The sequence below is a fragment of the Peromyscus maniculatus genome, chromosome 10 (genome assembly GCF_049852395.1).
Source record: "Peromyscus maniculatus bairdii isolate BWxNUB_F1_BW_parent chromosome 10, HU_Pman_BW_mat_3.1, whole genome shotgun sequence".
In the NCBI taxonomy this organism is placed as follows: Eukaryota; Metazoa; Chordata; class Mammalia; order Rodentia; family Cricetidae; genus Peromyscus; species Peromyscus maniculatus.
In genome coordinates, this window is record NC_134861.1 from 25,507,831 (window position 1) to 25,531,438 (window position 23,608).

Consider the following 23,608-nt stretch of genomic DNA (forward strand, 5'->3'; position numbering starts at 1 on the left):
GCTATGAGGTGCCTGATTGTGGTGCTAGGAACCTAACTTGGGTCCTCTGCAAGAAGGGCAACCACTCCTAACTGCTCCTTCATCTCTCCAGCCCTCTAAAAGGCCATCTTAATGATGAAAAAGAGGTAATGCAAAATATGAAGCAAAACTTGAATTGTGTTGTAAATTTTTTGCATTGCTATGTTTTCTGTGTGTTTTGTGGTTTTATGTATCAATGGTTATTAAATTAGTGATTTGCTAGTAATGGCTGAATTAGTATTTTTCAGGTTAATGGAGTTATAAGACTTAATTCATTTTTTATATTAGGTGCCTTACTGGTTTCTGAATGCTTTGGGTTGTGTGTGTGTGTGTGTGTGTGTGTGTGTGTGTGTGTGTGTGTGTGTGTGTGGTAACCCTTGACATTTTACTTTTAGTTTAGGGTTGTGTGTGTGTGTGTGTGTGTGTGTGTGTGTGTGTATGTGTGTTGTAACCCTTGACATTTTACTTTTAGTTTAGGGTTTTGTTTACTGTTGCTGTTTTGAGACCCTAGAGCCCAGGGAAGTCCTTTTGCTCTGTCTCCCTCCACCCCCTTTTCCACGTTGACCCCATTTTGTTGCGATTCACGGAGTTAAACCAGGACTGTCCAGTGAACATGGATGGAACTGTCATTAGAGCCTCATGGGCTCAAGACAATGCATGACTCCTCCCCCAGCAGCAGTCGGTGGCCTGTATCTTTTTGTTTGGTTGGTTTTATAGACATACAAGTGAAGGTTAAGACAACAACAAAAGACCCCATAAAACTAGATCTATTTGTGTTCACGTTGCTTCTTTTTCTGTTATTAAACGAGTTTTAGCTGGGTGTGATGCCCACCTCATCCAAGCTGCTCCAGGACAGCCAAGACTACAAACTGAGACTCGGTCTCAGGAAAAAAAGGAAAAGCAAGAGCATCTTATTTTTAAATGAAAACTTTTGTTTTTAATTCCCTGCCACCACCACGGGGTCTTTATGTAGTCCTGGGTATTCTGCAGCTGTGTAGACCAGGCTGACCTTAACTCACTCCTTGTCTCAGGAGGACAGGACTAAAGGTGTGCTTTACCACGCCCAGTTTAATCACGTCTGCTCCATAGCACACGGCCATTCTTTCACAGCCAGTGGAGGCCAGCCTGAACATAAACCCTGTCTAAACCCAGTCTCAGGCTAGAGTCAGGGTAAAAGGAAGTAAGAGTGACTATTATCCAGCACTTGGAAACAGATGTGGAAAGATCATAAAATTCAAGACCAGCTCAGTACACAGTGTTGCAGGCTAGTTAGAGGCTCTCAAAGGTAGCTTTGGAGGTAGAAACAGAAGGATGAGGAATTTTAGTGTAGGCTACAAGAGACACTGTCATTCACTCTTTAGGCAGAGGTCAAATGATTACTTTAAGACCCCCCCAAAAAAAAAAAAAACAATAAATTCTAAAAACAGTAAGTAATCCTTTGAAGAAAATGTGCCTACAGTTTTAAGTGATACATACTTTCTTCACAAGAAATATAACAATTGCAAAGAAAAAAATCCTGGATTGGAGATGGCCTAGCAATTGCAAGAGCTTGCTGTACTTGCAGAGGTCCTCACATGGGTCCCAGCACCCATTTTACACTGGGTGCTCACACACAGGTAATATACAATTACAGACACACATGCATAACAAAATAAAGTGTAAAGATCAAAAATGTATGCTTTAGGCATGCATTCACTCCTGTGTAGTTCCAGAACTTTGTGGGCAGGATCAGAAGTCCAAATATGTATAGTTCAATGTTTGTATAGTGTTTTGCTCTATTGCCCAAGTTGGCCTCAGTATTTTAGCCAGGCTGGCTAGAACTTGCGCAGATTGTCCTGCTTTAGTCTCCCCAGTGCTGATATCATCATAGAGGTCAGCTGTTAGACCAGAGAAGGTGCGTGTATTTAAACAAGAATGCATATCACTTGGTATACTTTTCCTATAAAATTAATGTGCTGTTAGATGGGCCCAGTAGTATTTCATGCCTATAATCTTACCTTATAAGAATAAAAAAAGATTTAGGAGGAAGGTGGATAGTTTATAGTTAGCCTGTCGTCGTCGTCCCCCTCCCCCCCCCCCAAGACAGGGTATTTCTGTGTATCCTTGGCTTGGCTCTTCTTCTGGAACTCTATTGTAGACCAGGCTGGCCTCAAACTCAGAGATCCGCTTGCCTCTGCCTCCCAAGAGTGCTGGGATTAAAGGTGTGTGCCACCACTGCTTGACTTGGTCCTGATTTTTCAAAGCTTAAAAGGTTCAAAAGTATGAAAAGCATATCCACTAACTTTTGAAGTGTTTACCATCACACCCAGGGAGTTTTGTGTGTTAGGCAAGTATGCTACAACTGAACTGCATCCCAAGTCCTAATTGACGGGCTGTGCAATTGCCAACACTGGTGAAGGGTTTGGAGTTTGAAACTCATTAACATGGGGCAAAAGTGTGATTTTGTTTCTTGAGTCACATTTTGGCCAGGTCGTGGTGGCACACACCTTTAATCTTAGCAATTGGGAGGCAGAGCCAGGCAAATCTGATTTCCCAGACAGCTAGACCTTCACAGGGAAACCCTGTCTCAAAACAAACAAACAAAAAGTCACATTCTAGTCCAGGGTATACAACAGTTTCTTTGCCTTAGCACTCAGTGCTGGGGTTACAGGCATAAACCACCATGCCTATCTTAGAAAGAAGTTTTAGTTTTTAACACACGATGTATAATTTTTTTAATAGGAATAAAAAAATACGTTGTTGGCCTCATTATCAAGACATCCTCTGACCCAACTTGTGTAGAGGTAAGATAATTCTTTGAAAATGAGTAGTTTTTAAATTTTATTTTCTTTGTGTGCCTAAGCACCACAGCGTGGGTGTGGTGTTCAGAGGACAGCGGGGAGAGTCAGTGCTCTCCTCCTCTGCCCGCCACCCTGTGGGTCTGGAGATGGAACTCAGGTTTACAGTGTAAACCGCAGTCTCAGAAGCACCAGAGACTGGGTTGTTTATTACATTTATCTGTGGTACGTGCAGTGTGTTACACCCGGGGCTTATTTGAGGTTAGAGGGCAACTTTTGGGAGTTGGTTCTCCTTACACCGTGTAGGTCCAGAGAATTGGAACTCAGGTTGTCAGGCTAGGTGGCAGTTGGCTTTTCATGCTGAGCCACCTCGATGGTCCCCAGTGCATGTGTTCAAGAAAGCAAACATTTAAATGTTAGTGTACTTAGTCATGAAAACATGCATGTTATGTTTATGCTATATTCTTTAGGTACTTGTTTAATCTGACCCTTTTCCTCCTTCCCTAGAAAGAAAAGGTGTATATTGGGAAGTTAAATATGATTCTTGTTCAGGTAAGCTTTATATTAACCATCTTCCTCATAAAAAAAAATAAATGACTATTACATTTAAAATTTGGGTCTATTGTTCAAAATTCCTCTATGCCATAGATACCTTTATAAAAAAATTTGTATTTTTTATGTGTAGATGTGTGTTTTCCAGTGGATACATGCATGCAAGTAAAGGGTGTCTTCCTCCCCAACCCCCACCCCACTCCCGAGATAAAGGTTCTCTATGTAGCTTTGGAGCCTGTCCTGGAACTCCCTCTGTAGTCCAGGCTAGCCTCGAACTCACAGAGATCCACCTGCCTCTGCCTCCCGAGTGCTAGGATTAAAGGTGTGCACCACCACACCTGACCTGAGATCAGCTCTTTACTTAGCATTTGCTGTAATGAACCTGTGGTGGTAAGAATCAACAAAGACTTGCGGTTATATGGCTTCAGTGCATACTGGAGTTTGTAATTTTCAATGTGACCACTGGACTTTATTTGGCTGATACTGTGCATTTTCCTTACATGTGGCTGGTCCAGTCTCACTTTTTATATCCTTACACTGAATTTGGCCTCCTAGTTAGTCTCCATACAGTCTTTCCTAACCACTTACATAGTCTTAAGTTTAGAATGTTTATATTGACCTGTTTTCTTTACTGACCCCTAACAGGTCACCCTTTTGTAGAATGTTTATATGTTCTTGGCTGTGATACTATCCAAACTTCAAAAAAAAGTGAAGAATTTAGTAGATTCTTTCCCTATTTGTGCCATAGATCTACTTGAAGCTTGTAAAATGTCCACACCCTGCTATAATTCAAGAACCTGGTGGCATCAGCTTTTAAGAGTCCCAATTCAACTTAGCAAATATAAAATAACGTAAGGACTAGATTATATCCAACAGAAAATGTCTCCTGTTGGTTTTGGAGTAGAGGGACTGAGCATTCTCACTAGCCCCTGACTCTGTCTTCTTAACTCACGCTTTATCATTTAATCAGATCTCAGACGTTCTGGGGTAGGTTATACATATCTACCTGGCAAATATTAATATCCACACACACTAGAGCCATATGTAACCATCAGGGTAACTGAGCGGGGTCTGTGAGTATTGAAAGCACTGTGCTTTGCATTTATGTGTGGCATAGAGAATGTCACAGTTCCCCCTTAATAAAAGGGGTAAAGTGAGTAATAATTATTCTGACTGTGAAGTTGTTGTGTCTTCATCAAATGAAGTGAAATGGACATTTCTTCTTTAATTTTAGATACTTAAGCAAGAGTGGCCGAAGCACTGGCCAACTTTCATCAGCGACATTGTTGGAGCAAGTAGGACCAGTGAGAGTCTGTGTCAGAATAATATGGTGATTCTTAAACTCTTGAGTGAAGAAGTATTTGATTTCTCTAGTGGACAGATAACCCAAGTGAAAGCAAAGCATTTAAAAGACAGGCAAGTAATTATGTTTTAAATTATCTCATGCTATGTGGAGCTCTAAGTAAAAGTTTTTTAACTTCAGTGTGATCAGCAGTGTCTTAAATTACTTGGGGGGGTTGTATGCACAAGGAGCTGTCAAGTGTCCTCCCTATCACTCTGTCGGTCTGCCTGAAATCAGGATTTGCATTTTCCCTCTTTCCTAACTTTTTTTTTCTTCCTCCCTTAGCATGTGCAATGAGTTCTCACAGATATTTCAGCTCTGCCAGTTTGTGATGGTAAGTGGTTTGGTTTCTTCTTTTTGAAATAAGTTTTCGTGTCAAGTATATTTATGATATGATGCTTGCATTGGCAGGAAAATTCCCAAAATGCTCCTCTTGTACATGCAACCTTAGAAACACTGCTGAGATTTCTGAACTGGATTCCACTGGGATACATATTTGAGACCAAGTTAATCAGCACATTAATTTACAAGGTAAAGCCAGTACGCTTCAGTTTTGTCTCTGAATAGGCACAAATAGTTTTTCTTTGCTGACACTCTAATGGCTATCTTTGTTTTTAAAATGAAGGAACTGCTCTCAAGATTTTTACATGAATATTAATCATTTGATATGAATCTTTAAATCTTTTTTTTTTCTTTAAACTCAGGCATAGTGGTATATGTAATTCCAAATTTTACGTGAATGTGTGTGGACATGGATATCTCTGGAGGTCAGAGGACAACTTGGTTGAGAGTTGGCTCCCTCCACCGTAAGGCTTGAGGGGACTGAATGTTGGGGGCTCAAGGATTTCAAGTTTGAGGATGGCCTGAATTACTTACCTAGAAAGGTCTGTCCTAAGAAACCTACAACTAGCTAGGTCAGTTGTTTAAGAATCAGACATGATTATAGTTTAAGGCCTGTGTGGAAGCGCTCTCCTTTTTCCTCCTGATTTTTAGGGGTCAGGGATACTTCTGAGACAGCCTTGGCTGTCCTGGAACTTGATTCCTAGAAGCCTGACTTCATGAACTCACAGAGGTCCTCCTGCCTCCACCTCTGGAGTGCTGAGATTAAAGGCACATGCCACATAGGGTTGCAAATCCCAGCACATAATCTGAGAACACTTAGCCCGGTCTCAAAAAAAAAAAAAAAAAAAAAAGGCAAAATGGGCTAGAGAGATGGCTCAGAGGTTAAGAGCACTGCTTGGTCTTCCAGAGAACCCATGTTCAATTCCCAGCACCCACATGGTGGCTCACAACTGTCTGTAATGAGATCCGGTGCCCTCTTCTGGTGTGCAGGCACACATTGCATACAGAACACTGTACATAATAAATAAATTTTTTTTTTTTTTTTTTTTTTTTTTTTCCTTTAAGAGCAAAAACAACTTAAAGTGAAGGCTGGAGATTATAATTCATGGGGGTGGGGAAGCTTGCCTAGAATGTCCCAAGATTGGATCACTGGTGCTGTCAAGAACAAATGAGTGCTGGATTTCGGCATAATTAGTATATTGTTTTCTTTCACTTGAGTCACAGTGAAGTAATTCAGGTGATATTCCTATGAATTGGAAATTTTATTTTATATGTATTTTTGTATGTAATTGGCTGTCCCCAGGGTCAGACTCAGATCATCAGGTGTAATGGCAAATGCTTGAATACTGACGCCATGAAAATCTATTTTACCTAAAAAATTAGAATATCATGCACTTCTTATTGTTATTCATTGACAGTTAACCTGTAGTTGGAATTTTTCTGTCCCACTGTCTGTTCCCAAATAACTGGCAGCCACTTCCCATATAAATTATAAATGCTCAGCAGATATCTATCTCAGGCTTGCTACTACCTAGCTTTTACACATAAACTAACCCATATTTCTCATCTCTACCTTGCCATGTCACTCAGGGCTTGTTACCTCCTTTTCTATGCATCTTGCTTCCACGGCAGCTGGCTGGCATCTCTGGACTCCACCCTTCTCCTCCCCAGCGTTCTCAATTTGGCCTAACTTTATCCTGTTCAGCTATTGGACAGTTAGCTTGTTTATTAATCCAATTATAGCGACATATATTCACACAATTGTACAGGATTATTCCACTGCAGTTACCAGTGCATCGCACTGTGTTATCTTGATGAATGTTACCGGGTGTTTATTGAACCTTAGTAAAGACAGAGAACCTTAGTAAAGACAAATTGTTGTAACAAATGAACTTTGTAGATCAGCCTTGAATATTTCCCTAATCAGCCACCAAGGGTATACAGAATATAAAACTAAATTTCTCTGTAATATGTTAATCTTAGTCCTGTTAATTATCTCCTAAAGATCTTATTTTGGAGATTGTGAATAGTGGCAAGGATTTATGTTCATCTCAAATTCAGTATAGCTGATGTATAAGTTGATCTTGATCCTATTTTGGCCATTGTCTATTCTGAGTAGGGTTTGTTTTGGTGCTTTTTTTTTGTTTGTTTGTTTATTTATTAAGATGAGTTCTCCATCCAATCAAACTTAAATAGTAATGATCTTGGGAAAGTTACCACAAGTTTGGTGGGGTTTGTTGCTATTGTTGTTGTTGTTGTTGTTGTTGTTTTTATTATGTACTGGGGGTGTAGCTCACAAAGCATTAGGTTTCATCCCCAGCTTCCCTGTAGTACATCCCTGTGGTGCAGGCAGAGAGGTCAGAAGTTTAAGGTCTTCCTCAGCTTTATAGCAGTTAGGATCTCCATCTGGGCCTCATGAGATACCAGTCTCAAAAGAAAGCAAGCATATGTGCTCCTCAAACATTCCAGTATTTGAGTATAGGGTTGGTGTTTCTTCAAAATGTATGCAAAAATAAAAATCTGTTACCCACTATTTTTAGACAGTATTCTTGAGTTTATGATTGTAAGGCTCCTTTATTTTTAAATTTGCTGTGTATCACATGAGTGTCTGGTTCTCTAGGATGCCAGAAGGCATAGATAGACATCAAAAGAGGGTGTTGAATTCCCTTGGACTAGCTACTAGCTGCCAGTGGGTGGTGTTAGGAGTAGAACCTGGGTCCTCTGCAAGAGCACCAAAAGCTTGTAACCACAGCTGACTCCAGCCCCCACCCTCCTTTGTCATTTTTAAAGTAAAATATTTCTAGAGTTTAATTTTGTTTTCTCTTTTAATAAAATAGTTCCTGAATGTTCCAATGTTTCGCAATGTGTCTCTAAAGTGCCTCACTGAGATTGCTGGTGTGAGTGTAAGCCAGTATGAGGAACAGTTTGAAACTCTGTTTACACTCACAATGATGCAGCTAAAACAGGTAACTACCACTCAATGCTTGAAAATTGAGTGATTGCATTCCATTCATTAAATTCAGTGATTTTAATGCATTAGAAATACCAAGTAAGCAATAAAAAGGTTATATTTAAGTTAAAGTATAGAACAGTTAAGTGTACATTATATTACAACCTTAGGTAGAAGTTGTTTGTTTGTTTTCTTACTTGAAATGTGAAGGTTTTAGGGGTTCTGGGATAATAGAGGATGATGTGACAACTTGATCCCACACAGTGGGGCCAACCTCCCCTCCTCCGTCTTGAGCATTGCTTGTCCAAACTGGACAACCTCTTCTCTAGACTAATATTTGTTGCTACAGGTATAAAAGAACGGTTTCAAGCCCCAATTTAATTATCTAGGAAGTTAAATAAATGATGTTGTATTACTATTTGCCATTTGTATGCACTTTTTTTCCCTGTGTCTTGAGAAAAATCTGATAGAAAAGTTCAAAGAATATAACAGGCAGTCACCTTAATATGTATCTTTTTCTAAAAAGTAAATCAGTCTAGATTGGCCAGAAACAAGATGGAGACAGCTGTTCTTTGTATGTCGGTGTTAGCAAATGGGGTTGTCATTTGGAGTGCAGACTGTTTTGTTGGTGGTGTAACATGTAGATTGATAATGGTTTTCAACTTCCAGATGCTTCCTTTAAATACTAATATTCGACTTGCGTATTCCAATGGAAAAGATGATGAGCAGAACTTTATTCAAAATCTCAGTCTTTTTCTCTGCACCTTTCTAAAGGAACATGGTCAACTTTTAGAAAAAAGACTGAATCTCAGGGAAGCACTCATGGAGGTAAGTTTGGTCCCTAGCATGTCTCTGGAAAGGGAACAAAGCTCTTGACAGTGTGGATTTTGAGAAAAGGGAAGAAAAGCTCTTGACTGTGTGGATTTTGGGAAGTCTTGTTTGTTCTCCACCTGTGCTTTTTTGTGTTGTTTTGTTGTTAGCTTGTTTTAAGGCAGGGTCCCTTTATTTAGCCCTGACTGTCCTTGAACTCACATGCTGCCTCTGCCTCCCTCTTGCTGGGATTAAAGGCATGTCCAGCTGCTTTTTTGGTTTTTGTTTTGTTTTTGTTTTTTTTTTGTTTTTGTTTTTTGAGACAGTCTCATACTATTTCCTAGGTTGATGTGGAACTCTGTAGGGCAATCTGGTGTTGAACTTGTGTTGAGTCTACATTCCTTAGCTTTCCAGGTGCTGAGATTACAGGCATGAGCATACTTAGTTTGCAAAACAGATTACTGCTTTGTTTTTTGGATGTCACCCTGCAGTTCTGGTTGACCAGGCTGGCCTTGAAAGCAGAGATCCACCTGCCTCTGCGTACCAAGAACTAGGATTAAAAGCTTGTACTACTATGCCTGACAATTGGAAAACTGTTAAGATCCCAGAACAGATAGAAAAGCCAGAAATGACAGTGCTGGGCATATGAATCCACACAATGTAAATATTATATTGGTACAGCCTGTAGGAGTCTAGTTTTGAAACATGCTCATGCTAGTAATCTCAGTACCTGGGAAGCTAAGGGGTGAAGATTCCCAGAAGTTCAACACCAGAGTTGTATCTACACCAGCCGAGGAAATAGTTTTGTTGTTTGAATATGTGTCTGAATGCTTTAACCAGCAGTAGTCTGGTTTCCAAACATTTTTATCATCTCCACAGCAAATTGTGTTCCCATGTTTTGTTTGAGACCAAGCCCTCTCATCCTGGTTTGCACTCAACTCTTCACCACTCTCAGTCCAGAGATTTTGGAGTGCAGTGCAGTATATTTAAATGCTGTGAAATCCATCTTGGATGCTCCGACAGTATATGATTCAATGATTCAACCCAAAGTAAATCAAACACTGAAATAAGCTCATATATTTGTTCTGCTCCTGATATTCAGACTTGTGAGGATCTTGTCTTTGCCACCAAGAGTAGTGGTGTTGTGTGCTTTACCATTACCTGCTACCAAAGGGTCCATTTATGATGGGGACGTTTTTGACTCACCTTAAACTATGATTACCTGAGGATGCCTTGTGATTCTTGATCCTCCTGCCTTCCCAAGGGCTGGGACTAAAACTGTAGGGCATGCTCCTAATGGCCAGTTTAGACAGACTTGATTATAACTCAGTTATGTATATTGGACACATTAGAAGACATGTCTGAAGAAACACTTGCTTCCAGAACTTTCTGAATGAAAATGCAGACATATTTCAAACAATATTTTTAATCCTGATTTAAGTGCTAGGAAGCAACTTGAAGATTTGGTGGTAATATTTTAATTCTGTTGGTCTTAATGTGTAGGCCCTTCATTATATGTTGTTGGTATCTGAAGTGGAAGAAACTGAAATTTTTAAAATCTGTCTTGAGTACTGGAATCATTTGGCAGCTGAGCTCTACAGAGAGAGTCCATTTTCTACATCTGCTTCTCCATTGTTATCTGGAAGTCAGCATTTTGATATTCCTCCTCGGCGACAGCTGTACTTGACTGTGTTATCGAAGGTAATGAGGAGCGTTGGCGAGTGCTCACTGTTTACTGTAATGTTGATGGCTAATAGGTGTGGAAGTAAAACATAAAAAAGAAGTTTTCCAGCTGCAGTTTTTAGAAGTATGGTTCTTAAACTAGCAGCCTTGTATTTGAATTTATTAGAGTGTACCTTCATTGGTTATCCCAATCTATTCAGTTAGACACATGAAATCTGTAAGCCATAGGTTGATTGTTTATTGATACTACTAAAAAACAAAAACAGATCAAATAGGGTTCTGAAATGCAATGTTACAGAGTTAACATTCGAGTTAGGTTTTGCTTTTTAGAAATGTTCATTCTTTTGGAGACAAGACCTTAGTATGTATCCCTAGCTAATATGGAACTCACTATATGGACCAGGCTAGCCTTGAGCTCAGATCTGTTAGCTTCTGGTACTGGGATTAAAAAGGCATATGTCATCACTACACATAGCTTTTTAAAATTGAAAACATTTGACAGGCAGGTAAGTAGGTCTGTCTTAAGTAGTCAAGGCTGGCCTTGACCTTGATCCTCCTGGATCAGCCTCCCAAGTGTTGGGATTACAAGCCTGTATGACTATGCCTTGTTTGAAAGTTTGTTTTTGGCTTGGTAGCCAATCCTACCCTCTAACTAGTAATCACTCTGTTCTGAGTGCTGAGACTACAGGAATGTGCCATCATCCATGACTGGATATTTTATCATCAATTTGATTCATGTGGCATCTTAATTAAGTATATGCTTTTAGCTGGGTGGTGGTGCATGCCCCAGCACTGGGGAGGCAGAGGCAGATGAATCTCTGAGTTTGAGGCCAGCCTGGCCTGTAGAGCAAGTTCTAGAACAGCTAGGGCTACACAGAGAGATCTTGTCTCCAAACAAACAAACAAAAATGTATGCTTTTAAATGTCTTCCACCGATTCTATATTTGGAGCGGATATCAAATGTCTTAACAGTTTCTTTATTGGTTTATTGATATGTAGGTCCGTTTATTGATGGTTAGTCGCATGGCTAAACCAGAGGAGGTACTGGTTGTAGAAAATGATCAGGGAGAAGTTGTAAGAGAGTTCATGAAGGATACCGATTCCATAAATTTGTATAAGAATATGAGAGAAACATTAGGTGAGTTAATGAATGATAATAATTTTACTCTTTGTAATTTTATGCCCTATTTGTGAAAATTCTGTTTGGTCAGAGTTCTCCACTTAACTGAGTCTTTCAGTAACTGTATACTTATTAATATGCTGTCACTCCTTAGCAAAAAAAAATTATTAAAGTTTTAGATGTCAAACATCTGGATTTCTTTTTTTGTAGTTTATCTTACTCATCTGGATTATGTAGATACGGAAATAATAATGACTAAGAAACTTCAAAATCAAGTGAATGGTACAGAATGGTCATGGAAAAATTTGAACACACTGTGTTGGGCGATAGGCTCCATCAGTGGCGCGATGCATGAGGAAGATGAGAAGCGGTTTCTTGTCACTGTTATTAAGGTATATAGCCAAAAGGATGAAATAGAGCTGTAAGTATGCTTTATTCACACATTTAACCACAAGTAAGTTTGTCTTATTTTACAGGATCTTTTAGGATTATGTGAGCAGAAAAGAGGCAAAGATAATAAAGCTATTATTGCATCGAATATCATGTACATAGTAGGTCAATACCCAAGGTTTTTGAGAGCACATTGGAAATTTTTGAAGACAGTAGTAAACAAGCTGTTTGAATTCATGCATGGTAAATCTCATTTACTCATTGTATTTAATTTTTTTTTCACTGTTATTAAACAAAAAATAAACAAATGTTTTTATGTTGTTAGAGACCCATGATGGAGTCCAGGACATGGCTTGTGACACATTCATTAAAATAGCTCAGAAATGCCGCAGACATTTTGTTCAGGTTCAAGTTGGAGAAGTAATGCCATTTATTGATGAGATTTTAAACAACATAAATACTATCATTTGCGATCTTCAGCCTCAGCAGGTATATAATCCTCTGTGCTTATTATTTAATGTGTGTGGGTTTTTGTTGACATGTATGTGTGTCTATGTACCTACCTGTGTCCCCGGTTCCTGCAGAAGCCAGAAAGGTTGAGTACCAGATACTATGGGACTGGGGTTACAGACAGTTGGGCCACCACATGGGTTCTTGCACTAGAACCTGAGTCTCTGGGAGAGTAGCTGGCCCTCTAAGTGTTGAGTCACCACACCAGTCCTCAGTAGTCTATAAAATCGGTCTGCACCAGGGATGGAGAGGTGGGTCAGCAGCTCAGCGTGCTCTGCTTTTGCGGAGGATTATAGCTGGATCCAGCACTCAAATCGATGCTAATTACTGCCTGTAACTCCAGTCCACGGTTATCCGTCCTCATCTTATGACCTCAGGCACCTACACTTACCTGCATATGTATAACCCGCTCCCTCATTCCCACACATATGCACATAGTTAAAAATACAGGAACAATTTTGAAATGGGGGTAAAAGCATTAATCGGTACAATTTAAGTATATTTGTTACTTGCTTATATGTTTTCCATTATTTGGATGTGCGAGAGTATGAATAAAATGTTTGCGTTTTAAAACAGGTTCATACATTTTATGAAGCTGTGGGATATATGATTGGTGCACAGACAGACCAGACAGTTCAAGAGCATTTGATAGAAAAATACATGCTACTTCCTAATCAAGTATGGGACAGTATAATTCAGCAGGCAACCAAGGTAAGTTTTTTTTTGTTTTATTTTTTGAGTTCTGATGAGGTTTAAAGTGTAATCAATCTCAGCACTTTAAAAAATGTATGCTGCATACCATAAATCCATTTTAAATTATGATACATGTTCATGTATATGTGCATGCCCACTGCACACATGGAAGGCAGAAGGCAGCCTCTGGTGTTGGCCCTTCATTGGAGACAGGGTTTCATCACTGCTGCCTATCTCAGTGGTGAGCCTATGACTCTGGGGATTTGGTCTCCCTATAGGAGCCCTGGGAGAACAGACATATTTTGCTAAGACTTGCTTAGACCCTCAGGTTTCGGTATGGCAAGCCCTTTTCCTTACTCCAAGAGTGTTTTCATGTAAGTTTGGACAGTTGAAACATTACAGAAGCTCAAGTGTAATCCTAGCAGTTAGAGGCAGCATTGGGAGTTCAAGGTCATCTTTGGCAACATAGCAAATTTGAGATCAGCTGAGACCCAGAAGCCCCTGTCACAAGACAAAACAAAAAAATGAGAGACAGAATCTTCCTTTGTGGGAGCATTTGCCTGTTTGAGACAGTTTACTTGTGGGGACCTACCTGTTCTGGAGCTCGAGATCTTGCTTTTCTCTGCTTCCCAAGTGCTGGAATTAAAAGATGTGTGACACTGTGGCTGGCTTTAGAATATCTTCTGTTTTGATCTTTTGGTGAAATTGTTTCGCTTTGTTTTTGAGTATAGGTTTTAGGTAATTGTGTTAGTTTTGGGTTAGGTTCTAGGGACTAAAACCTACAGTTTCGTGTTTGTAAAACATACTCTAACACTGAGTTACAACCAGTTCCAAGTAAGACATTTTCAATAAGTGAGATTGTGTTTTATTTTCATAATTCCAGAATGTGGACATCCTGAAAGATCCAGAAACAGTCAAGCAGCTGGGTAGCATTTTGAAAACAAATGTGAGAGCCTGCAAAGCTGTTGGACATCCCTTTGTAATTCAGCTTGGGAGAATTTATTTAGACATGCTCAATGTATATAAGTGCCTCAGTGAAAATATCTCTGCAGCTATTCAAGCTAATGGTAAGTGACTCTGGCTTCTTGGGTGCTGGAGTGCTGTATCAATCATTCTGCTTTCACTGTCTGATCTGCTTTCAGTTAGCCTGGGTGTCTGGGGTGTCAAAGTCCAAGACCCTTTCTCAACCACTGTTTGCCCTTTGCCCAAATAAGAATATTCTTGCCAAAAGTATGGTGTATTGACAGTGGCCCTGTTGCCAAATACCCAGAGCCCTATGTTTAGTCTTGGGTTTCTTTGCTGTTCTCATTTCAAAACTCTCTCCCATATTAGTTTTAGACCTTTTCCCTCATAAATTCTCCTTGAGTTCAGCTTTTTTAGTGGTCAGTGGAATGATAATATCTGAAGTAGACCTAACTATTATTGTCAAATGAGCTTATATTGATTGTTTTTTAGGTGAAATGGTTACAAAGCAACCATTGATTAGAAGTATGCGGACAGTAAAAAGGGAAACTTTAAAGTTAATATCTGGTTGGGTGAGCCGTTCCAATGATCCTCAGATGGTAAGATTTGTTTATTTTTTCTTTTGGTCACCTTCTCAATTTCACCATGTCTACATGTGTTTTTGCTTAATCAAAAGATAACTAGCCAGGTGGTTGCTCACGCCTAATCCCAACACTTGGGAGGCAGATGCAGGCGATTTCTGTGAGTTTGAAGCCAGCCTGGTCTACAGAGTGAGTTCCTGAACAACCAGAGCTAGACAGAAGCCCTGTCTCCAAAAACAAAACAAAAAACTTAGGTCTCAAAGGGTCAATGGAATTCCTGTCATGTGGATCACAAGGAAATCCAGGCATATGGTCCATAAGGGTGTGGCTGCGCTGGTGGCTTTAAAGTAGGAAGACAAAAGATGGACAAGTTAAGGGTCTTGAGCTGTCTCAACCACCCCCATCGTTGACCTTGAGATTTGATGGTGGTCAAAGTAGGGAGATGTCATTACTTCCAGCATAAAATGAAGTGAACCACGCATACATAATTCAGCAAATCAGAGTCTTAAATTGGCTAGAACCAAAATATTGCAAGACCAGATTTCTTGGTATACTGCATGCAGGAGCTTAGCACTCTGTCTTACTGGCTCTATAAAGCTGGTGTGTTGGCACACACCTGTCATTACAGCCCCAGGAAACTGGCAGGATGAGCACCATGAGATTCAAGAATACATTTAAATTATCCTGTATCTAAGCTATTTGAGTAAGTCAGTTACACTGTTGTTAATGTTAACTTCACTGGTTGCTAAAATGTTCAGCATGGTATCTCAGCAGAGCTTACAATAGTAAGGCCTTTTATTCCCCCCACAGGTAGCTGAAAACTTTGTTCCTCCTTTGTTGGATGCAGTTCTCATTGATTACCAGAGAAACGTCCCAGCTGCTAGAGAACCAGAAGTGCTTAGTACTATGGCCATTATTGTCAACAAATTAGGCGGACATATAACAGCTGAAATACCTCAAATATTTGATGCAGTTTTTGAGTGCACGTTGAATATGATAAATAAGGTAGGTAGTTTGTGTTTTATTATATAATGAAAGATGTTGTAGTATATTCTCCACTCTAAAATGTAGAAATGACAATTTTTAGGAAAAACTAGAATTAAGTATTGAGTTTATAGTATGTGGAATAATTGTCATCTTACTAACAAAATCTTGACTTTAAAAAAAAGAGAGAGATTAAGACTGGTCATGGACACATACTAATTACCCAGTGTTTAAGAGGCAGAGATGGGAGGATCTAGATCTCAATTCAGCCCACTTGGTCAGTGTAGTCAGGACTCCACAGTGGAGAGGGTGGGTATAGAGCTGTGGTGAAGCTCAGTGGGGGGGGATTTAAAACTGAAGGGCTGTCAGACTATGTCAAGGTGTAACAGGATATAATTTGGTGGTAATGATGTTTTAAAAACTTGTTCTTCTACATGGATTATAACAAACACACACCTAAGGTCTTGGGTGGGGATTTGGAAAAACAGTATTTTGTTGAAAAGCACACACTAGCCTCAGACTTGGAGCCGTATACCTTCCCCAGCTTCTGATTATAGACATTCACCAACCAAACTGGTTTGTAAGCATGATTGATACTTGAACCTTTAAAGTATGAATCCTAAAATGTGGGTGTAGAAGTACTTTTTGGTTGGGACCACCAACCTGCAAATAGTTTCATGGAAACTTATTAATTTGAAAGCTTATTAATCTATATTCTGTAATGTGGCTGGGTTACTCTTCTGTACGTATGTCCAATTCCTTTAGTGTCTTCCTAATGTCTGCCTTTCTTCTTCCAGAGTCCTCTCTCTCCCTGCTAGTTCCCCATTCTCTCCTGCCTAGTTAATGGCCATTCAGCTCTTGATTAAACCAATCAGAAGGCGCCTTAACATGTGGGTTTTCCTTTGGGGACAATAGGTCTTACAGGACTTTAGGTAACTCTGAATGTGTGTCCAAGTACAGACTTGCTATTTGCCTCCTGTAATAATGTTATTTTGTCCTCATTCCTTTTAGGATTTTGAAGAATATCCAGAACACAGAACAAACTTCTTCTTATTACTCCAGGCTGTCAATTCTCACTGTTTCCCAGCATTCCTAGCCATTCCACCTGCACAGTTTAAGCTTGTTTTGGATTCTATTATTTGGGCTTTTAAACATACTATGAGGAATGTTGCAGATACAGGTAAATATATAATGAACCAGAAATATACTAAGTCCCACTCAATACCTCTTTAATTTCTGAGGTTTTAGTTACCAGAGGATAGCCAAGTTTCTAAAATATTGAATAAATTTAAGTGATAAAAATTGATTACTTTTAAGTCTAGCCATTCTAGCAGCATTAGGAAAATCTGTTTGGGACATGTTTCATTGTCCTTTATAGAGCTCATGCATTATGTGTATGCTCTGTGTGCTTTTATTAGTTCTTTTTGTTTGTTTGTTTGTTTGTTTGTTTGTTTTTCTAGACAGGGTTTTTCTGTATAACTGCAAAATAGAGGTCCGTTTGCCTCCCAGGTGCCAGGATTGAAGGCATGTGACACTATGCCCAGCAATGATTTTTCTTATGAGCCTTGTTTTGGTGGGGTTGTTGTTTTACCTAATTCTCCACTCCCACCTCATCTCTGTGCCTATGAAAGCAGATGGGTATGTGTCATGGCTTGCATGTGCCTTTCACCACGATTGAAACAGGATCTTGGGGCCTAAAGAGATGTCACAGAGGTTATGTGTGCTTTTCACTGTTCCTGAGAACCAGGGTTTCATTTCTAGCATCTACATGGTGGCATACAACTTCCTGCAACTCTGGTTTCAGAACATCTGGTGCCCTCTTCTGAGAGGCACAAGGAACAGAAGTGGTATATGTACATACCTGCAGTGTAAACACCCCCACACACAAAAACTTAAAGGCAAGATTCTTTCCTGGTTACCGGTATACACTCCATGCTAGAGGACCAGCTGGTTTCTAGGCATTCTCCTGTTGCAACTTGGACAAGCTTCCTCTGGGAGCCTTTCTACCCCTCTGTCCTAGGAGTCTGTCCTACTGTCTGGATACTTAAGAGTAGTTACACAGTTGTAAGGTTGGTTTTTAGGCTGTTTGTGTGTCTAAGAGAAAGTTCTGTGTGTAAAACAAAGTTACATAAGCTAAAGTGACCTCAAATTACAGGTTGGGGAGCATCACTTTAAGAGAAGCAGGTCCATAGCTATTTTGTCTTGTTTAGGTTAATTTATCATGTGTGTGAGCAGTGGTTCTCACACTTCCTAATGCTGAGACCCTTCAGTAAAGTTCCTCATGTTGTGTCCACCAAGCATAAAATTGTTTTTATTGCTACTCTATAACTATAGTTTTGCTACTGTTATGAATGGCATATAAATATCTTGTGTTTTCTGATGCTCTTAGGCAACCCCCATTAAAGTGGTCATTTGACCCCCAAAGGGGTATCAACCCTATTTGAGTGTTTAGCCTTTGTGTATCCCAAATGCATGCCTCGTGCCTGTGGAAGCTGGAAGATGGTATTAGATGCCATTGAATCAGTTATGGATCTCGTTAGCCATGATGTATGTAGGTGCTGGGAATTAGTACTCTACAAGAAGCCTGTCTCCAGCCCTATTTATCTTTGGCATGGGGTCTCATGTATTCAAGGCTAGTAGTCTCCCAGCTTCACAGCTACTCTGTTGCCGCCACCTCAGTTCTGGGCGTACAGGCAGTGTGCACCTGAGCAGCATCCCAGTCCTTGCTTGGTTTTTATGTGTATAGGTGTTTTATCTGCATGTATATCCATGTACCACACATGTGCTGGTGCGTGCAGTGGTCAGAAGAGTGTTGGACCCTTTAAAACTGGAGTAACAGACTCACCTTGTGAGGAAGAACAGAGAGCATTGTTAACCTGATATAACTGTCCATGCTGTGCCTTCTGTTTGGATCATGCAAATCTTTCACTTTTTACAAACACTGGATTTGGTTTCATCCCAGTACTGGAGAGGTTGAGAAGCAATGATTTGCTTTTAGCTTAAGTCCAACTTAGTTTCTATGGTAAGACCCTGTCTTGATAAATAAAACAAGGCATATATTTCTGCTGAGTTTTCATGTCGGATTGAGTAGCCAAGCTTTCAGATCATTGAGAGGGTGGTGTGATGCTTGTAGTATGTTTTGGAATCTGTGAGCTCCAATACTAATTTAAGGTTAATACAAAAATTGACGTAAAAAAAATTGGGAGGATGGGGGACTCAGCTAGGCATAGTGGTGCACACCTTTAATATCAGCACTGGGGAGGTCGAGGCAGGTGGATCTCTGAATTTGAGGCAGCCTGGCCTACAAAGAGAAACTCCCTGGGGAGGGATGAAATTAAGAAATTTTCAGTAAAGTAATTGACGTTAATTTGTAACCTGTAGAGGTAGCCAGCCCTGTAGTCAGGAAAGGAATTGCCACAAACAACAGTCATTAGTTATTTTGTGAGGGCCCCATATTTAGAACATATATAGGTATATATTTGTTATCTGTGATAAAGGAGAATGGGCTTTAACCAGGTTAAGTTATAGATCAGCTGTGGGGCTGGAGATGTGGCTCAGAAATTAAGAGGATCAGAGCTCAGAGCCCAGCACCCATGTTTAGTGGTTCACAAATAAATGTCCAACACCAGTACCCCCTCACATAAGTACTTTTTTTTTTTTTTTTTAATCTTTCAGTCTGTAATGATGTTCTCTTCACTTTATTCAGGCTTACAGATACTTTTTACACTTTTACAAAACGTTGCACAAGAGGAAGCTGCAGCACAGAGTTTTTACCAAACTTATTTTTGTGATATTCTTCAGCATATTTTTTCTGTTGTGACGGACACCTCACATACTGCGGGTAAGAACTGGAACCACTAGGCTACTGAGTGTTCTGGTTGTTAACTTTCATCTTTGAATTAATAAGTTTCTTCTGTTCAACAGGCTTAACAATGCATGCCTCAATTCTTGCATATATGTTTAATTTGGTTGAAGAAGGAAAAATAAGTACACCGCTAAATCCTGGAAATCCAGTTAACAACCAAGTGTTTATTCAAGAATATGTGGCTAATCTCCTTAAGTCTGCGTTCCCTCATCTACAAGAGTAAATAATCACATTGCTATTGTTAGTATGTGGGCGAGGGTATGTGAGGGTCCATTGCAGGTTTGTATTAAGACCAGAGACATCCGTCCCGCTGGAGCTGGGCATTGCAGTTGGGAGTCCCTGACGTGGTGCTGTGTTTGTTTTTATCTTAGTTTTGTGTGTGAATGCATATGGGTGGGTGCTCCTTTGTACATGTGTACAGGTCATAGGGCAACATGGGAGTTAGTTCTTTTCCTCTACTATGTGGTTTCCAGTAATGGGTCCTAGACTGCCAGGTTTTACTGCAAGGGCCTTTATGGGCTGCACACCCCTCTGCCCTCCAGCTCTCTGCTTCAATCTTCTAAGTTTTGAATTGGGCACATGTGCTAGTGATGACAAATGGTCTTAAAAACAGTGATTTAAATGTTTAGTTTGTAAAAATGGTTACTGTTTGTTTTGATCTGCAGTGCTCAAGTGAAGCTCTTTGTAACAGGACTTTTCAGCTTAAATCAGGATATTCCTGCTTTCAAAGAACATCTAAGGGATTTCTTAGTACAAATAAAGGTATGTCTTTTGTTATTGATGGTTTTTCTTTAATTTGGCTTTCCGTGACAGGGTTCCTGTGTAGATGAGGTTGGCCTTGAGCTCCCAGAGATCCACTTGTTTCTTACGTGTTCATACATCTGCACCTATGTATATGTGCTTCTGGAGGTTAGATGATCCAGGGGTCATCCTCAGGAATGCTGTCTACTTTCTTTGAGACCATTACTCTTTGAAGCTCACCATTTAAGGCAGACCCAGCAAGGTCCAGGAATGCACCATCTCCAGTTTTCTGTGTGTGCAATACCTTTAGAATATTTAACTGTGCCTTGCAGGATTCTGATTAAAATAGTTAGATTATCTTTTGTGTACACACTAGGCAAGCATTCTACTGAGCTACATTCCTTCACCACCACCCCTAGCCCTGGCTGTCCTGGAACTCACTCTATAGACCAGGCTGGCCTCGAACTCACAGAGATCCATCTGCCTCTGCCTCCAGAGTGCTGGGATTAAAGGCCACACACAGCTTGGCCCTTTTTTTAATTTACTACCTTTGTGATCCTCTAGTGTTCAGAAATTGAGGCCTCTTGCAGATCTCACAGTTTATTGTGGTTGCTTTTGTTTTTTTGAAGCAGGGTCTCACTATGTACTTCTGACTTAGAACTCACTGTGTAGACAGGCTGGCCCAAAGATCCAATCCACTTGCCTGTCTTCCAAGTGCTAGGATTAAAGGCGTGTGCCACTACACCTGGCCCAGTTCTCATACATTTTAATAGGGCTAATAACATTGATAGCCCCTTTTATAGATTTTTATAATCACCTTTTGATTCTATTGCTGATAATGCAATGTCCAATCAAATATTTAGGGAGAAACTTTGCTATTTTGCTTTTAGTTTGGAGCCATTTCTCCAGCCCTATATCTTGTTTTTGAGAGAAGATCTTGGTGTGTTGCCTCTGTTTGGTACAACCTGTGAGATTAGGCAGGCAGTCCACCTGTGGCAGCCTCCTGAGTGCTTGAATGCACTTGTGTACCACCTTTCTAGTTGTTAATGTCATCAGAAAATGCTTGTACAGAAAATTTGTGAAGCTAGCGAACAAATCCAGGCTTTGTGGTTCATATCCCTGAGTTAACTTACTCAAGACAGTTTAATGAGAATTGTTGTCAGATAATCATGTACAATAAGATCATTGAGTTCTGAATGCAAAGAATACGAGAATGCTTTGACGACCATGACGCTTTGTGGTTGTTGGAGTGTTGGTCATGCCACATATTAAGAGTATTTAATATGAGAGGCCAGGTGTGGTGGAGCAGACCTTTGACCCCAGCATTAGGAGGCAGAGGCAGATGGATCTGAGTTTGAGGCCAGCCTAGGCTACAAAGAGTTCCAGGACAGCCAATGCTGTTACACAGAGAACCCTTGTCTCAAAAAGAAAAAAAAAAAAAAAAAAACCCAAGCAAACTTAGAACTCTACTAATATACTTCAGTTACAAGTTCAAGTGGCAGATAAATTATATTTCTATTACAAATGGCAAAATGGTTACATATATAGTTCTGCCCCCAGTCTTAAAGGCAACTTTAAGTTTTATTATATTTGACCTTTCAGTCATCTGTTTTCACAGGAGTTTGCAGGTGAAGATACCTCTGATCTATTTTTGGAAGAAAGAGAAACAGCGCTTCGACAGGCTCAGGAGGAGAAGCATAAACTTCAAATGTCCGTACCTGGGATTCTTAATCCACATGAAATTCCAGAAGAAATGTGTGATTAAAGTCTGAAGTCATGCTCGGGTTTTTTTCTCTCTGCAACATTTGTTCACAGAAGAAAACAGCATATGGATTATTTGTCGACCAAAATGATGCCAATTTGTAAATTAAAATGTCACCTAGTGGCCCTTTTTCTTATGTGTTTTTTGTATAAGAAATTTTCTGTGAAATATCCTTCCATTGTTTAAGCTTTTGTTTTGGTCATCTTTAGTTTGCATGAAGTTGGAAATTAAGGCATTTTTAAAAAACTTTTACTTCATGCCTATTTTGTGGCAAGGCTGGGGGGAGGAAGTAAATTTGATTTAAACATATACTTGTAAATTCTAATGCAAAATTAATTATAAAATTTTTTCTTGTAAACAATACCGATTTTAATTAGGGAGCATTTTCTTTCTAGCCTGTATCTTGGTCTAGAAGAAAACTAATGAGTAAAACCAATTGCGTTCAGAGGGTTACAGAGGTGCGTTGTCTGGAGTCTCTAGACTACATGTATTCAAGTCTGTGTGTCAAGTTTGCAGCCAGATCATGTGCATATCATCCCATTGTAAAGCAACTGAAGAAATATGGGAACAGTTAGTTATTTTTACACAGTTCTTTTTGTTTTTGTGTGTGTGTGCTGTCGCTTGTCGACAACAGCTTTTGTTTTCCTCAATGAGGAGTGTTGCTCATTTGTGAGCCTTCATTAACTCAAAGTGAAATGGTTAAAAATATTTATCCTGTTAGAATAGGCTGCATCTTTTTAACAACTCATTAAAAAAACAAAACAACAAAGAAAACAAAACTCTGGCTTTTGAGATGACTTATACTAATTTACATTGTTTACCAAGCTGTAGTGCTTTAAGAACACTACTTAAAAAGCAAAATAAACTTGGTTTACATTTATTTTTCCCTTCACTGGCTTAAAATTATTCCTACATTACTGAAGGTAATTTTATTTAAGGGTTGTAGTATTTTTATCTGAAATTTGGTTTTTGTCGTATAGATAAGATTCTTAGTTGGGTGTGATGGTGCATGCCTTTAATCCCAACACTCAGAAGTCAGGGGCTGGGTGGATCTCTGAGTTGGAGGCTAGCCTGGCATAGGCTAGGATAGCCAGGGCTACTTAATATAGAGATCCTGTCTCAAAAGCAACAAACAACTTCGCAAAGTTATTGGTAAAAAGGTAGCAATTAGGCAGGGCCTTGTGTCAAAGGACAATAATCCAGCGAAGGAAAGTGGATCTATGTGAATTTGAGACCAGGGTTATGTAGAGAGGCCTTATCTCAGAAGAGTGGAAAAATACAAGATAATAAGTAAATAAGATCCTGGTAACATTTTAGATCACTTGACCTTTCGGAACTTAGGGAACATCCCCTTTTCTAGCTCTGGTTAATGGCTGGATACAATTAAATGTTGAAGGAGGTATGGGCATAGTGGTTCCCACTTGGGTTTGTTTTTATACTTCATATGTGCACAGTGTTCTGTCTGCATGTATGTCAGAACGGCATCAGTTCCGTGGTTGCTGGGAATTGAACTCAGGACCTCTCG

The 23,608-nt window shown here is 39.7% G+C and overlaps 1 protein-coding gene across 5 annotated transcripts in view; it reads left to right on the plus strand.

The window, feature by feature from the left end:
- The window catches only part of Xpo1 (exportin 1), a 42,065-nt gene extending 19,102 nt beyond the window's left edge, over positions 1-22,963 (plus strand). For all 5 annotated transcript variants that reach the window (XM_006974794.4, XM_076546120.1, XM_076546118.1 and 2 more), the window contains 21 exons: positions 2,740-2,801; positions 3,303-3,347; positions 4,582-4,763; positions 4,975-5,023; positions 5,101-5,220; positions 7,869-7,997; positions 8,651-8,809; positions 10,295-10,492; positions 11,474-11,612; positions 11,805-11,986; positions 12,071-12,227; positions 12,310-12,473; positions 13,071-13,205; positions 14,071-14,254; positions 14,643-14,749; positions 15,542-15,736; positions 16,727-16,895; positions 19,422-19,556; positions 19,640-19,799; positions 20,246-20,342; positions 21,940-22,963. In XM_006974794.4, the coding sequence (XP_006974856.1) occupies positions 2,740-2,801; positions 3,303-3,347; positions 4,582-4,763; positions 4,975-5,023; positions 5,101-5,220; positions 7,869-7,997; positions 8,651-8,809; positions 10,295-10,492; positions 11,474-11,612; positions 11,805-11,986; positions 12,071-12,227; positions 12,310-12,473; positions 13,071-13,205; positions 14,071-14,254; positions 14,643-14,749; positions 15,542-15,736; positions 16,727-16,895; positions 19,422-19,556; positions 19,640-19,799; positions 20,246-20,342; positions 21,940-22,086 (2,915 nt within the window). In that variant the 3' untranslated portion in view covers positions 22,087-22,963. The remainder of the gene's footprint in view (positions 1-2,739; positions 2,802-3,302; positions 3,348-4,581; positions 4,764-4,974; positions 5,024-5,100; positions 5,221-7,868; positions 7,998-8,650; positions 8,810-10,294; positions 10,493-11,473; positions 11,613-11,804; positions 11,987-12,070; positions 12,228-12,309; positions 12,474-13,070; positions 13,206-14,070; positions 14,255-14,642; positions 14,750-15,541; positions 15,737-16,726; positions 16,896-19,421; positions 19,557-19,639; positions 19,800-20,245; positions 20,343-21,939) is intronic.
- Positions 22,964-23,608: the final 645 nt, after the last annotated feature.